At 45.3% G+C, this 17253-nt stretch overlaps 1 protein-coding gene across 1 annotated transcript in view; it reads right to left on the reverse strand.

The window, feature by feature from the left end:
• Nucleotides 1-17253, reverse strand: part of IFT74 (intraflagellar transport 74) — a 63599-nt gene that overhangs the window by 19793 nt on the left and 26553 nt on the right. The window contains exons 8-15 of the mRNA XM_056848024.1: nt 16724-16862; nt 16033-16095; nt 15169-15312; nt 10977-11017; nt 9483-9562; nt 3810-3863; nt 2708-2805; nt 965-1091 (exon numbers count right to left, since the gene is read on the reverse strand). Of these exons, the coding sequence (XP_056704002.1) occupies nt 965-1091; nt 2708-2805; nt 3810-3863; nt 9483-9562; nt 10977-11017; nt 15169-15312; nt 16033-16095; nt 16724-16862 (746 nt within the window). The remainder of the gene's footprint in view (nt 1-964; nt 1092-2707; nt 2806-3809; nt 3864-9482; nt 9563-10976; nt 11018-15168; nt 15313-16032; nt 16096-16723; nt 16863-17253) is intronic.

Below are 17253 nucleotides of genomic sequence, written 5' to 3' on the forward strand. Positions count from 1 at the left end.
GTGTCAGCTACACAATTTAACCATAAGATCTCTGTCTTATAAGGAATCTATCCCCAGTCCGACTGGTATAATTTTGTTTCCAGTAATCTGTTGCCCATTTACATGTCCACCACATTTGGAAAAGTATGTCTTCTCTGCCTCACAAAACCAGCACTTAGATCTTTGCTAGCCTGAAAGGGATTAAGGGATTATTATTGGACACTCGTGGTCATGTTACATTTCCATCTATCAAAACCAGAAAATATTGACCCAAAACACTTGTGAAAGCCCTAAAGATCCTTAAATGCACCTAAACATCTCAGCATTTAATTTTCTAGCAAGCTTCCAGAACCATGATTTCAGAGAAAATTAATGCAATAATCCTAAAATCAAAGAAACAAAAAATTCACTAATTGTGTGCTCATAATCTTCTAATCTGATGTTACAAATTGTATTTGGTAATATTACATGGGTAGTTCAGTCCTGAAGCGGGGGCAAAGGGGTCTGGAGCTGGTGTGAGCCCTACACTAGCATTAGTGTCACTTGTGCCGGCTAAACTGGCACTAATGCTGGTGCAGGGCCACTTATGCCGGATCCAGGGAGCAATGTGGTAGCGTGGGCCGCCAACGTGGCCTTGCCAGCAGTATTTGCTTGGTGCAAGGACTCCCACCGACACCAAAGGGGGAATTCCTGGGGGTGAGGTTGACTTTAGTCAGCTCTCTGAGTCCTTTCACCGCAGGAACACCTCCTTTTGCAGGAGCAAAAAGGAAGGCGTAGCTCCGTGAAACTCAATGGAGCAGCTTCACAGTTTTTTTTAAAATTTTCAGCTAGCTGCACCAAGGCAGCAAGCCACTTAGGCCAGCCCCAACTACCCCTCCCCTTAGGATTGTGCTCTAATACACTACATGGCACAGACCCAGCAGTTCATGTTATTCAGTATTTTAAAATGAATAAAAATTGCTGATCTTACATATGTTTACCTTACCTGTACTAAGGTTTTTAGCAGTACTCTGCGATTTCTGCATTTCACTGGATTTGAAAGTGAGGTCTTCCTGCATGATCTTCAACTCTTGATTTGTTATGGAAGATATTTGCTTCATACAATTTATATTCTGTGCATTGAAAGAAGAATGGAACACAACACAATCCAAACACTGGCAGTTTCCATAATTACTTAATTCAGCTACAGCAAATACCCTAAGAGGCAACATATTTTTACTGTTTGGGGAATATTTACCTTCACCAGCAGCTCTGTAATCTTTATTACCTGAACTGAATAAAAATGCAAACTTTCCGGAAATTTTGAAGCCATGGAAAAAACTTTTTTTTCCAGAAAACAATGGAAATTTTGGGGGAAACTGAAATATATGCAATCCTTATTGTCCTCTCAAACCTAAACTAATTTTATTGCTTTAACAATATAAAATGAATTGTTTATAAATTACTTCGCATATAAAACTGCAACATTTGATATATTTATAGAGTTTTAAATTGATACATGCCTCAGTTTTCTGTAAACAAAACTTGAGAGAAAACTGCAAGTTGATGCACCCTATACTGTTTTAGCACAATTTGCTATCTTAATTTGCGCTATCTGGTTGGAAAAGCTCAGCTTTCAATGAACTTTTCCTCTCAGGCTTTGGTGCAATTTGGGTACCACCTCCTTCTGATATTTTTCTCTATAGCAAGGCAGGGCAAGATGGGTGTATGTATCACAGTGGTTTGAGGGAGAGGTGAAAAAGTAAACCATTAGATCAACCCAAAGTCAAAATAACAGGACAACAGAAGATATGCGACAGCTGAAAAGCAATGAAAGCTCTGCATGCTTCCCTCATGAAGCTGAGGTATCCTGCTAGGTGCAAAAATGCATCTTGGACTGAAGAGCTGTCTATATCTACAGTATGCCCACCTTGTTTTTAAAAGCATTTCATTCATTCTAAATGAGGAACTATTTCATAGGATTTTTTTTTCAGTACTCCCCAAAATTTCCACTTTCTCTGTTAGAAAAATTGTAGGGAAAAAGGCATCAGAAAAAAAAAGTTCCCCCTGAATTCTGCATTTATTTATTTAATTTTTACCCTGCCCTTTCCCTACCGAAGTTGGACTCAGGCGGCCTTCACATCTCTACGCTGACAGGGGCAGACAAGACCAAAGGGGAACAAAAAGTGAGAGGCCTGTGCATCTAGAGGGCCGTGTGGGGTATTTATCTCCAGCTAGGGTTGCCAACCTCCAGGTGGTGGCTGGAGATCTCCCACTATTACAGCTGATCTCCAGGCAATAGAGATCAGTTCACCTGGAGAAAATGGCCACTTTGGAAGGTGGGTTCAATGGCATTTATACCCCACTGAAGTCCCTTCCCTTACCAAACCCCATCCTCCTTAGGCTCCACCCCAAAATCTCCAGGTACTTCGCAACCTGAATTTGGCAACCCTAACTCCAGCAAAGGTATTCCACACCATACTGTTAAAGACATTATTCTTCCAAGTCAATCTGTCATAAGGAAAACAGCTAATATGACAATCAGAACCTAGTTTCATACAAATAACTATTATTCAGAATATACCTGCACCTGAAGAAATTTAAGCATAAATACTGGTAACTTCTCAATTAACATTTTATGAAAGGGGGATGAACATTCCTGATCCCAAGCACTTTCACTCAGCTTTAAGTGTACTCGAAGCAACATTTCTCAGTAAATAGGCTTAGAGTTGGAGCTATAGCCACCTACCCTGCTGGAGTGCTCTAACAGTGCCACAATATTGGCTTCTATCTGTGCTTTCCGTTCCAGTTCCTGGTTCCTTGTGTCTTCAAAAGATTCAAGAAAGCCTAGAGATTGAAAAACACGATAAGGCAGCCTGTTGCTTATAAAAGGAACAGATGACAAGCCCTGAAAGGTTACTAACAGCAAAAAGAAGTCTTTATTTAAAAGTAAACCCTTTAAGATATTAATATAAATGAATAATTCAAAGCAATTGAAAACAGAATGGCAGATGACTTTACGGTGATGTTTCATTTGTATGAAATTCTAGAATGAGATTCAGTTTTTGGTGCTTTTTAATAGCCATTTAACATCCATGTGCTGATTCAGCACTGTCAGTACACCTGCAGGGAATCTAAAGCACACATGGAGACCCACCAGCTAGTTTTCTATAGATCAGACAGTAGTTTGCACAGCATTTTAGAGTGGATGATTTAAACTCTCTGTTTCCTTTCTTTTCTCCATTCTTAGTTAAGCCTCATGGTATACACTTCATCTGTAGTATTCAAAAGCATACATCATCAACTCTCTTCAAAGATCTGTGAATACTTCTATGGAACATTTGCAAAAATGAAGCTTTCCAGCACTTCGGTATGGATGATAGCTATGCAAGTACAATGGGAATTTAACCACAGAACTTTCCTGACATTAAGACTAACACAAGCGCTCTGGCCTATGCTTGTGTGGGAGCACCAGGACCACACCAGAGCTTCCAACATGAACAAGGAAGCTCCTCAATAAGTACAGCTCCATAAAGAAAACACTAGATGCATTTGTTATCTAGTTCTTTTATGTTATGAGTGGGATCCATCAAACAGTTCTAGCTGCAGCCCTTGAGCCCGCCAAAAGTTGCCCAAGAGGGTTGGAATATCCTTGGAAATGGTGTGGGATGCAGCTTAGGAGGCTGCAACTTGAAGGGTAATCTGCCAACATCGCAGAATTTCCCTCTTCTTCCCTTGCACAGTTCAAAGGCTGATGCCAGATGATTGAAAGCTGCTAAGACAGCTTTGGTCAAAGATGTCCACATTTTGACAGTGCAAGGCTACAAATAAATATATATGAAGCTACTTACTATCCATGCTTTCCTCCCTCTTCTTCAACTCCTTGTATTTCAAATTTTTCTCCCCTAAATAAATGACCATTTAAAATTAAGTAACTATTTTTTAAAATTACTTTAAAGCAACAAATCCAAACACTTTACAAAATGTTGACCGCGTCTATTATTTTGTTTTAATTCCACAGAATCAGAATAAGCAACATTTCCATTGACTTCAGTTAAAATTCTGTCCACCTTCTGATTATTTAGCATTATTCACTACTTTCACCCAATGCTAGTTTATCCCCCCCAACCCCAACCCCCCCACTGTAAATCATGTCTGCTGGCAGAAGTTTTTGGAAGCTGGGACATAATTTATTATTATTGATTTATAACACTCCAAAGCCCTTAACAATTATAGATGCTTAACAACAACCCTGTGAAGGATACTAGGCTGAGGGATACTGAGGTTTATGGTTCAGCAGAAATTTCATACTGGATCTCTCATGGGAAAACATAATATTATCTCCACAAACTGATGACCCAGCTCAAGTTAAGTACTTTGTACTAATGGGATTAAGTATATGCTGTCCGTAATTATTAGGTGACTGGCCACTTCAGATGTTTTCTTCAACTGAAAATGTGTTTTCATCTGGCCCTTGTATCAAGCTAGACATATTAAGGTTGCAATCCTGAAGAGAGGAGCTGAAGCTCTTTAGGAGCCGGCGTGACCCCACCGAATAAATCACGGAATAAAGTGGCACCTATGCCAATGCGAGGGCAAACACACCAGCGCCAGGAAGCTACACTGTTGCTCGGGGCTAGGGTTGCCAGGTCCCTCTTTGCCAGCGGCAGGAGATTTTTGGGGCGGAGCCTGAGGAGGGCGGGGTTTGGGGAAGGACTTCAATGCTATAGACTTCAATTGCTAAAGCAGCCATTTTTCTCCAGGTGATCTGATCTCTATTGGCTGGAGATCAGTTGAATTAGCAGGAGATCTCCTGCTACTACCTGGCAGTTGGCAACCCTAGCGAGGGGCTCTGCTGTCAGTGCTGCTATGCTGGCAGTGAAATCCTGCACAAGCGTGAAGGGGGCGTTCCCAGGGGCGGAGATGCCTTTAGGCAGATTTCTAACCCCTTTGGACCCGGGAACGCCCTCTCGAGCTGCGGCATGGCTATGCCACCTTTCTTGATGGCATGGCCTTGCTTTGCTCTATGGGGGCATTTCCCCTTTTTTTATTCAGAATTTGTTTTTATTTTATTTTGCGGATCTACCTTCCCCCTCAGGAATGGGCTGTAAGACAGTGATCGCCAGTCAAATATATCACAGCATACAACTGAAATACAAAAGAAGGTATGTAGGAAATTTAGAAGATCTTCACGTGCATAAGACCCACTGAACATCTGTGCCCTTTGTTCTCCAGCTTGCTTCAGTGGATGTTGCACAGCTAGGCACTGGACATCCTCTCAATTAGAGGGCAAGTTTAATTTTTTTTTTTAATTTAAGCAGACCTTTAGGCCTTGAGGATAAGGGAATGTTTTGCATATTTTGTGCACCTTCATATGTTGTATCCTTTTGTTTTACCGATCATGCTGGTACCAGGGAATGATAAAAAATTAATTAAAATAACTAAGTTCAGTTGATACCTGAACTTCTTAAGCAGAAAAAAAGGCTAAGCTAAATATAGATATATCACTGTCAAGAATCTTACCCACCCCTTTCCCCTTAGTATTATATCGACATCCCCTCTGCTTTCCTTTATATCTAGCATGCACAAAACATAAACACATGCATTGGCCTCCAGGGACCATCATTTTCCTTGAGTTTCCTTGCAGTTGTGATCCTGTTCCTTGCTACTTTCCCTTTCATGAGACAGGAAATAGCACTGCTGAGCTTGAAAAATCAAGCCAATTAATATGATGGAGACATTCCCTCGGCATGTTTCCATGACATATGGGAAATTAACTGCCTTCCCTTAGTCTTTCTGAAAGAATTTTCATAGAAACCAAAATTCAACAGCAGAGTGTTCCAAAGATTCAGGATATAGAACAGTGTACTCAGTATTTGCCAATTAATACATTGTCATTTTTCTACTTTTGTTAGCTTCAAAAAGAATTTGGCATGTTGGCAAGAGGGATTGCTCCTTGAGAAATAAGAGCTCAAAGCTCCACTGGGTGTATGGAACTAATTGCACAGTTTTTTGTATCTTGGCCTATGTTCTTAGTACTACTCCATTTCTTCACAAAGAAAACTCATACTATAAACTTTTAAAAGTGATACTTTAAAGGTTGTAGACAGGATACTGCTATAAAACTATTCACACAGGACAATGATTTCACAGAAATGTCCATATCAGCAAACATACTGCTTTCCACTCTCAATGACCGTGCAGTAATTCTGATCTATCAAAAAAGAAAGAACTATTTAAAATAATTATGGAGGAACTACGTACTTGACTGTAACCAAACAGCTAGACACCAGTCTTTGAACAAACTCAGCAAATGACTTTTTTGCAAAGTCTGTGACAAAAACCTCTTGCCCAGAGACAGCCGTTACCCCAGGGCCTGGGCCCCTCCTTTTCCAGCAGACTCACCCAGGCTGAGGAAACAAGGCCAGGCCTTCTCGTGACAGCACCAACACCAGGGGATGTCAGGACATGGAAGAGTTCCCTCTCTCTGCCAGGGAGCCCACCCACAGATGGCAGCCGCACCACCTGTCACCCCATCCCGGACCAGCATGCCGCAGCCGCCTCTGAGAGAGGAGAGGGCCAAAGGACATCTGGGGCCTGAGGGCACAGCAACACTGCATGCAGCCCCGCCCACCAACAAACAGCTGATCATCGGAAGGGCAAGAATGGGCAAAGAGGCCCGCTCCTGTTCAGGACAAGGGAGGAGTGGGACTGAAGGAAGCTCCCAAATGTAGGCCCCTATATGGACTCTTGGGGGAAGGGGAGGACCAAGGGAGGGGTTAGCCAGGCAGTCGGGGATATAAAGCCAGAAGGGAGCAGAGGCCAAGGAGGAAGCTACAGGCTGCCAGAAGCAGATGCTCAGAAGGCAACCTGGTAACCACTGAAGGAGAGGATAGTTCTGACTCTCCCTCGGATTGGTCTGAGGCTGAGGAAGCTCCCCCTGTACAGGTCAGGGTAAGCTCAGATTATGATCAGGCCACAGTGGCGGAGCCAGAACATCACACTTCTTATGGAAAACCCATAGTGCCATACAAATTTACAACAAATCTCTGTCTTACAAAAGTCAGCACTCTTTTAGAGGCAGAAGGTATCTATCCTTTTATTTTATTAGTTAAATAAAGATAATTAGCATTCTTATCACAAACAGAAGCTTTACCAAAGACAAAGAAACAGGAAGAATATGAAAGCAGCTACATTCTTATTGCTAAGCTATAAATAATAAAGCAATCAATTTCTTACCATCTACAGTCATCCAAATAACAGAAGAAAATATTGCAAAAGCAAAATAGAAAGAAAATTATAAAAAACACAATGGTAAATTGCTGGCTGTTATTTGAAAATGGAGGCAGCCCTTATGGTCATGATAGCATTAACCAAGCTGTCCTGGGGAATGCTAAAATAAATAATGGCCATCCCCCACCAAAAACCAAATTTAAAAATCAGCACTGTTTAAACTTCTTAACAAAAGCATTTTTTTGTTTATGAAGTTAAATGCTATTATGAAATGTGTCTGCATGGGACTCAAACCCTCCTCACAGGGAAGTCCCTGGGGGCTGCATGCAGGCTTCCTATGAGTAGCACAACATGTACAGAGAGGTACAATGGTCTTGGTTGGTTGGTTGGTTGTGTGATGAAAGAGACGGCACTGGATGGGGTGATGCACGTTGACTTGTGCCTACATTGAGATGTACACATTCACACGTCACAGATGATCTTGAACACATATGCACAAAGAAACCTCCCATTCAGTTTTTACAAGGGATGATCTGTTCTTGGAACCTTTTTGTACAATCACTAGCACATTTCACAAATACATATGAACCATTGAAAACCTGTTGGAGGAGGAAGGTGTCTTCCATCTATAGAAGGGCTGCTCAACTTAGAGCAGTGGTCTCCATCTTTCCAGACATAGGAAACAGCTTAAATCCCTAAGCAGCAGCATTATCAGAGCTGCAAGCATGTGACATCACAGTCAGGCGTAATGAACTCCCATGACAGAAAGAGAAGCAGCCAGTTATGACATCCCCAGTGCCAAGACTGTACGCAGCAAAGCAAAGAAAGTCAGGGATCGAAACAATGGGCTGGATCTAACCAGGTATTCCACTGGTGAAAAGGGAAGGGAGGGCTTTGACTACCCTTTGACCACCACAAAGGCTATACTGATGATCATAGGTATATGAACAAAAGCCATGTGGAATGGAGCTGTAGTAAGGATGGGAACTGGCCAAGATTGAGCAAAAGGTGCATACACACTAACAGTAGGCCTTTCCAAAAAGCAGCAAAAATGACAGTTGTACAAATTCTTGCACTCCAACAAGTGGAGCTCCATGACCCACCTGAATGCGTTGATCCATGGATCGAAACAAAACTAAACGTGAACATTTTTCTGTTTGTACCAGCTCTCATTCAAGCAGAAACATGAAAATTGTGTGTGTGTGCTAAGTGCCGTCAAGTCGCTTCCGACTCATGGCGACCCTATGAATGAAAGTCCTCCAAAATGTCCTATCTTTGACAGCCTTCTTCAGATCTTGCAAACTGAAGGCCGTGGCTTCCTTTATTGAGTCAATCCATCTCTTGCTGGGTCTTCCTCTTTTCCTGCTGCCAACTTTTCCTAGCATGACTGTCTTTTCCAGTGACTCTTGTCGTCTCATGACGAGACCAAAATGATACCCTCAGTTTAGTCATTTTAGCTTCTAGGGTCAGTTCAGGCTTGATTTGATCTATAACCCACTGATTTGTTGTTGTTTTTTGGCAGTCCACGGAATCCGTAACATTCTCCTCCAACACCACATTTCAAAGGAATCTATTTTCTTCCTATCAGCTTTCTTCACTGTCCAGCTTTCACACCCATACATAGTAATAGGGAATACGATGGCATGAATTAATCTAGTCTTGGTGGCCAGTGACACATCCTTACACTTCAAAATATTTTCTAGCTCCTTTATGGCTGCCCTTCCCAGTCTCAATCTCCTTCTAATTTCTTGGCTGCAGTGTCCCTTTTGGTTGATGGTGGAGCCAAGGAATAGAAATTGTAATGGAGCCCAATTAGAAACAGCACTTTATACAATAGCTTTTAGGCAAGTGTTTGCAGAACAATGCTAGCAGCTATTTTTGTTCCACTGATTTTTGTAGCAAATACACATTATGCAATATAAGCAAATATATGCATACCTGTTGCATAACTTATTGATATTATAGAATCTGCATTTCCATCATGAAGGTCTCTGTGTACAGAATCAACCTATTGGGGTTGAAAGTACATACTGTCCTCTATAGTGTCTGGAATGAACCTATAACTTATCTTCATTCACTATTAACTCACATGTTGAAATCAGACGAGACAAGAAGAAATCTTCCTGTTACCAGCAGTTATTTGTGTGCGCCCACATCTGTGTAGCCATATGCATGTCTGTAATTTCTATTCTGAGTCCTAAATGATCCTAATGGAGAAAGCAGTAACCCATTTCTAAATCAGATAGCGCTATCCCATGCTAAAGTTTTGAAATATCCTATGTTTAATTTACCTTGATGCTCCTCTAGATCCATGTCAAGCTGCCGTATTCCTTCATTAAGATGGTTGACCTTTTCTTTTATATCTGTCAGCCTAAAATTGTGCAAAAATTTGATGAAGAAAACTAAATATGCACAGCTTTTACTTGAAGGAAATATCGAATATATATTCTTTAATGAATGTAACAGTAGTTATATTTTAACTTACCTTAGCATTCTATACATAAGTGATTTGGGGTGTGGCTTTAACTGGACGTTTTTAATTTTACAGAGAAGCTTGACAATTTCATGTATTACGATATGGGTCCCCCTGCTGGTTCTTGAACAGCCTTAGAAGAATGTTTCATTTTTTCAACTGCATTGGTAATCAGGCAAATTGTAAAGGGGCTGATGTGTACTATGCTAGAGATCAGGGAAGAACAAGCACTGCAGTAAACCAAAGTAACCCAGATGGCACACAAAAATGAAATGACAGGTAAATGGAGTCTTCTCCATAGCCTCCTGTCTTCACTATCCTCTCACACTGTAATGAGGCAAGTGTTCAGTTTTCAGAACTCATCCACTGAGCCGTGTTTTTCCTTTCCTAGGATGCCACCCCCCCCCCCCCGGAATGAGACAAATTGTCACATAGAGGCATTGCAGGCCAGAGCAAGCTGTAGCAAAACCCAAAGTGGGCCAGGTATGGCCTACTTTGCTCTTAGCATTTTAGTAACACTGCAAGTCAGATTTCCCAATGCCAACTGCACTAAAAAGGTTTACCATACACTAAACAGGTTTAATTAAGCATTCCAAAACTTCTTCATGAAAACTATTAACACATATCAATGCTTAGTTATGTGGCAAATTCTCTGGCATCCTGCATGTCCTAGGGATTTGCCCCTGTGGACTTCAGTAGCCAGAAGTCATAACACATTTTGTTGTTGTTGTCTGTAGATTTTATGCTAACACTAAGAGCCCCTATGATCACTGCCTTTGCTGCTACTTTCCAAAATCATTCTTATGACTATTATCTATTAAATCTCCCATCATGCAATGACAGGAAACTTACTCTTGCTGTCATTAAATGCATCTCAGTGGCTCTAAAAATTTGAGCAAATGTTTTTAATAAACATCTTAATTTTTCACAGGCCTTTGTCCTTTAGGTTCTAACTGGAGCTCACTTTTGTGACTCTCTAGGGCCTTATCAAAATTTTATTAGTATTTTAAATAAAATAAATATTATAATATATTGCATTGTCTTAACATTTTAATCTTAATATTTCAGTAGCTAGTTTGGTTGGTCTAAAAGCCTTTGTGCTAGAACTGATGTTGTATCTTGGAACACTTACAGTGCATTCCTAAGGAGAGTTACTCCAGTCTAAGCCCATTGAAATGAGTAACTCTCCTTAGGAATGCACTGTTAGATTCAATAACGTTTTTGAAACTTGCATAGAGAGTCTATGAAGCTGCATTCAGATCTAGATCAATCTGCAGAGCGAGAGTCTAAGAGAATACGGAGAAATACTCACTGTCTTTCCATGCTTGCTATTTCTTGATTGTCTTCTTTAACCTTAAAAAGAGAGAAATCGTAATCAGTTAAATAAAACGGGTGCTAAAAGAATGTTGGCTAACACAAACCTCTAAAGTAAACAAACACGTTTATTCAGTTTTGTCAAGAATGGAGACTCAATGCTTAAACACAGATTTGGTTGATATCGCTTACAGGATATTAAGAGAGGAATTTGCAAGCGAAGAGAAATCCCCACCCCTCCCCAGCTAACACGGTATGTCCTGCTGCTCCTGCCACTTGCCCATCTTGTCTTCCTTCTCTCTGCCTACTTGTTTGGTCTTCCCTCTCTCTGCCTCCCTAGTCATCCAGTCTTCCCTCCCTGTACATTCACCTCTTCAGTTATGTTGGCCCAGGAAACTTTGGATCACTATTCTGCTCAGCACTCAGAGACAGTTGTTTGCCTGGGGGACCAAAGTAAGCACCTGAAGCAGTGGCAGCACCACTGGGGCTCAGCATACACCTGTGTCTACCCAAGTCCAGTCCCGACCTCCCATCTGCAGTCTGTTTGATGGCAACCCAGCAACTTCAGAGGTAGGCACTTGGGCCAAAATAACTCTACCTGCTCTATACTTTTCATTCCCCCTACTATTTACTTTCCCCGCAACAACTGCTCTTCTTCCTTCCCAACATGAGGGTAGGCATGCAAAAATCTCCACTCCAGAAACACTTACTCAGCCAATCATACTAAAGCACATCTGCCTTGAGTCTGAACAGACAGGGTACTACAGAAATATATTTTGACTTGATACATCTTTATGGCTGAGAGACTTTGAACAGTGTAGTTCAGTAGATATATAGAAGTCTAAAAGTAAAAAGGCAACCCTGGATGGAGTGTGTATAAGTACATTTTGAATTTTACAAACATCATTCTACTCAGTCACAAAGACAGTAATATTTACATATATTTATGTTCTTGCATAATGGCATACGTGTATTCAGAATTTTATGTATTCAGACCACTGGGGAAAGATTCACAGCTTTGGTATTGTTTGGTTGGATTTTTGGGGGATTTTTTTTGTGTTTATTGGTTATGAATGTTCAATATGTACAACAGATACATAGAGACTTGAACCGGGCTATATATAAGTTTTTTATTTGTGTTTGTATTAAATTTATTATACATCATTGATATGATCACTTGTATCAACATTAGCCCCATGTTTCATGTTGATTCTTGACCTTAGGGTACCTTATTGTAAAAATATTTTAAATCAATAAATAAATCCTTGATTCATCATTTAAAACTTGTACCGTATATACTCGGGTATAAGCTGACCCGAATATAAGCCGAGGCACCGAATTGGACCACAGAAAAGGGATTTTTTTATTGACCAGAGTATAAGCCGAGGGTCAATAATGCTGCGCTCTAAAATGGCGGCCGCCATTTTAGAGCGGGAGGAAGATCTCGCCCATGCCCCGGGTCGCCTACCGGCCAACCCCAACCCCAGCGCCATCCTACGGGGGGAGGGGGAAGAGCCCTTGAACCCCCTACTCACCGGGAGAGGCGGCGATGCAGCCGGATAGGGGTGTGCACCAGAGGCCCCCACAAGCACCAACAGGCCCGCTCGTCAGCTGGCGAGCGGGAGGACCGGCCTGGGCGGGCCCCGCCCGGCCGACGAGGTGCCGACAACGTTCCCTGGCCCCCGGGCTGACCAGCCAGACGGGGCCACGGGGAAAGGTGGGACAGCACGGTGTGTGTGGGGGAAGAAACCACCGCCGCCCAGCAGAAGGTACTGGGCAGGGGCTCCCCGGCGGCGCATCCAGCGCGCAGGCTGGGTGATCCATGGGGGGGGAGGGCAGGGCAGGAATCCTCTGACGGTGTGGCCAACACAGAGGCTGGGGGATCAGGGGGGAGGGCAGGGGCTCCCCGGCGGCGCGTCCAGCGCGCAGGCCGGGTGATCCATGGGAGGGGGAGGGCAGGGCAGGAAACCTCCGGCGGTGCGGCCAACGCAGAGGCTGGTGGATCGGGGGGGAGGGGAGGGCAGGGCCTCCCCGGCAGCGCGTCCAGCGTGCAGGCCGGGTGATCCATGGGGGGGGAGGGCAGGGCAGGAAACCCCCGGCGGTACGGCCAACGCAGAGGCTGGGGGATCGGGGGGAGGGCAGGGCAGGGGCTCCCCGGTGGCGCGTCCAGCGCGCAGGCCGGGTGATCCATGCGGCGGGGGGGAGGGCAGGGCAGGAAACCGGCGGCGCAGCCAGTGCAGAGGCTGCGGGATTGGGGGGGAGGGCAGGGCAGGGCCTCCCCGGCGGCGCGTCCAGCGTGCAGGCCGAGTGATCCATGGGGGGGGGGAGGGCAGGGGAGGAAACCTCCGGCGGTGCGGCCAACGCGGAGGCTGGGGGATGGGGGGAGGGCAGGGGCTCCCCGGTGGCGCGTCCAGCGCGCAGGCCGGGTGATCCATGCGGCGGGGGGGAGGGCAGGGCAGGAAACCGGCGGCGCAGCCAGTGCAGAGGCTGGGGGATTGGGGGGGAGGGCAGGGCAGGGCCTCCCCGGCAGCGCGTCCAGCGCGCAGGCCGGGTGATCCATGGGGGGGGGGAGGGCAGGGCAGGAAACCTCCGGCGGTGCGGCCAACGCAGAGGCTGGGGGATCGGGGGGGAGGGCAGGGCAGGGGTTCCCCGGTGGCGCGTCCAGCGCGCAGGCCGGGTGATCCATGGGAGGGGGAGAGGGCAGGGCAGGAAACCTCCGGCGGCGCGGCCAGTGCAGAGCTGGGGGATCGGAGGGGAGGGCAGGGCACGGGCTCCCCGGTGGCGCGTCCAGCACGCAGGCCGGGTGATCCTTGGGGGAGGGAGGGCAGGGCAGGAAACCTCCGGCGGTACGGCCAACGCAGAGGCTGGGGGATCGGGGGGAGGGCAGGGCAGGGGCTCCCCGGTGGCGCGTCCAGCGCGCAGGCCAGGTGATCCATGCGGCGGGGGGGAGGGCAGGGCAGGAAACCGGCGGCGCAGCCAGTGCAGAAGCTGGGGGATTGGGGGGGAGGGCAGGGCCTCCCCGGCGGCGCGTCCAGCGTGCAGGCCGGGTGATCCATGGGGGGGGAGGGCAGGGCAGGAAACCTCCGGCGGTGCGGCCAACGCAGAGGCTGGGGGATCGGGGGGAGGGCAGGGGCTCCCCGGTGGCGCATCCAGCGCGCAGGCCGGGTGATCCATGCGGCGGGGGGAAGGGCAGGGCAGGAAACCGGCGGCGCAGCCAGTGCAGAGGCTGGGGGATTGGGGGGGAGGGCAGGGCAGGGCCTCCCCGGCGGCGCGTCCAGCGCGCAGGCCGGGTGATCCATGGGGGGGGGAGGGCAGGGCAGGAAACCTCCGGCGGTGCGGCCAACGCAGAGGCTGGGGGATCGGGGGGGAGGGCAGGGCACGGGCTCCCCGGTGGCGCGTCCAGCACGCAGGCCGGGTGATCCTTGGGGGAGGGAGGGCAGGGCAGGAAACCTCCGGCGGCGCAGCCAGCGCAGAGGCTGGGGGATCGTGGGGGAGGGCAGGGCAGGGGCTCCCCGGCGGCGCTTCCAGCGTGCAGGCTGGGTGATCGGGGGGGGGGGGGTCAGGGCAGGAAACCTCCAGCGGCGCTGACGATGTTCCCTGGCCCCCATGCCGGCCAGCCAGATGGGGCCGCGGGGAAAGGTGGAATAGCGCGGGGGTGGGGGGGAAGAAACCGCCGCCGCCACCCAGCAGATGTGGTGAGTGGTGGGGGGTCGGCAGGACAGCCCGCCCATCAGCTGGCCGGCGGAGGGGGGAGCGCGCTGGCTCTGCAGGAGACTCAGCGCGGCTCCATGCGTGTGTGTGTGGGGGAGAACCCGCAAAATACCGTATTGACCTGCGTATAAGCCGAGTTGGGATTTTTCAGCCCTTTTTTTGGGTTGAAAAACTCGGCTTATACGCGAGTATATACGGTATATTAAAAATACAAAACTCCCACCCTCCTCTCTCCATTGTTACATACTGCTTTCTGCCATGCGATAACCCACTGGAATTAAAAACAAAAACAGATAGAGAAGTGGGAGCTACAAGGTTTACCTCAGTTAAGATCTCGGACATTAATGTTACTGTCATATTTGATTCCTTTTGCTCTGCCTTGTTCAGAATCAAAAACACGGACCTATATTATCATTTGTTAACCATGCTACAGAACCTGCATGGAAAATCATGCAATAGAGTAGCAATAGTTTCTCTACCTGTTTTAGTAACCTCTCTCTCTCCTCCTGGGGGGATCCCATACTTTTGTCCTCTGCAATCATCTGATCCCGATGTTCTTCAAGACGATGAAGCTTTTCATATAGCTGCAATGCCTCCTGCTTAACCTGGGAGTGTGCTATTTCCTGCAGAAAGAAACAGTCATTGGCAGATGCAATTTCTAGTCACGGAACAGCACATAAGTTTGTCATCTAAGTAATACAAGCAGTAATTTAAAACAATTTATATGAACCCGATACACAGTTATAGCACTATTCAGTTGCTGGATTAAAAAAAACCATGAATAAGCCTGGATGGCCACTGTTGGGGGATTGTGGCAGGGAAAATACAGGGATTCAAAAGGTACAAAATGTAGCTACTAAGTTCCTTTCCTTGACCAACAGCTATGATCTATATTAGGCCTAGTGAACCACTCTGAGTTACCTTCCCCTTTCCAATTTGTCACCACTGCTTCTGCACCCTTCTATGCTTACTATCTCAAAAATCCTAGTTGTCAAGCACAGTACTGTAAGGAGACATGATGGCCAGAGAAAATGGTGATGGGAAGGCAAATTTGGAGCAGGCTTAGCCTGCCAGACACAGTAGGTGATTAACAAAGCCATAAGCTGACAGGGAAAGTGTGGAGACAATGTAACCAGCACGTGCTGAGACAAACCAGAATGTGAGCCGAATCCTGTTTTGTTTTTACAAATCAGTCACAGTTAAAATAAACTATGTTTTCACATAATGTCTGAATTCAGCAAAATACTTTTCTCTGCTCATACTCTGGAGAGCAGCTACCAGTCACTGTAGACAACATTTAGTTAGATGAACCAGTGGTCAGAGTTGGGCAGCTCTATACTTACAGCTTCCAGGCCTTGTTCTTTTATATTCACTGTGTCCACCTCTTGCTGTAAAGCATATAATTCCTAGGGCAGGAAAATACAATCAAAACATATAGTTAAGAAAAGCTTCCAGAGGCTAGATAACTTATACGCCGCTCACCCATAAAAACCATGATATTCAACATACTGAACACATGTGAGATGCAACCCATAGGGTTTCCATTTTGTGTATGATTAAGAAGCCTCCCGACTGCATGAAAGTTACTCCTCTTAAGTAATCTGAAAAATAAAATAATCTGCCTTTGGTCTTCTGCTTTGAAGAAGAAATGGAAATCAAGTACCAGTGGTTTTGAGATGGGGATGGAGGAAATCAGCATTTCCATCCTTTCTCCAACTGGAAGTTATCTGGTCACAGAGTAAGATATTTTGGTTCACAACAAAGCAATTTATGATTGATAAATGTAGCACTGGCAACAATCCCAACAGCTAAAGAATACTGTTTTCCATAGGAGAAAGTTAATCATTTACTAAACTTTCCCTCTGACATCAACAGAACTGAAAACTGGCAGGGTGGGGTCCATAGTATTGTCCACTTTCCCGTTTTATCGGTGGGAAGATTTGGTTTACACTACCTGAATATTTCCTTTTAGTTCAATCAGTTCTTAAAGCATGGTGGGATTAATCAACAATTCAGTTTAATAAAAAAGGTCACCTGCAAAAAATTTTCATTTGCCACTTTCATCTCCATGTATTTAGCTTGATTTTCTTCAGTCATATTTTTGATGATGTCTTCTGCTGCCTGTTTTTCCTGCTGGATGTCATCTTCTACTGCTTGGATTAACTTTTCTTTGCTGCATTTTATAAATTAGATTCAATCATGGTTATTATTATTTTTTAGGTTTTTTTCATAAACTGTGGCAAGAAGGCCTTCATACCAAAGGACAAGTTACAGCAAAACAAATTTAAAAAATGTGAAAATTTAAGGGTGCAAAATACAAAACCACAAAAGAATAATGGAGTCAAAACTATTGCAGTATAAAGGATGAAATGAATTTAAAAACATTGGGAGCGATCCTAAACAGGTTTACTTGGAATTAAGTCCCATATTATTCCGTGGGGCATAACACCAGGAAAGTGTCTCTGGACAAGAGCCATCTTCTGGTATAATGCTTGATCCTCATAGCCTGTTCATATTTTCACTCACTTTAAAGCCAGTTCACATAGGAGCCTGTCAGCACCACT

This window comes from Euleptes europaea, chromosome 4 (genome assembly GCF_029931775.1).
Source record: "Euleptes europaea isolate rEulEur1 chromosome 4, rEulEur1.hap1, whole genome shotgun sequence".
In the NCBI taxonomy this organism is placed as follows: Eukaryota; Metazoa; Chordata; class Lepidosauria; order Squamata; family Sphaerodactylidae; genus Euleptes; species Euleptes europaea.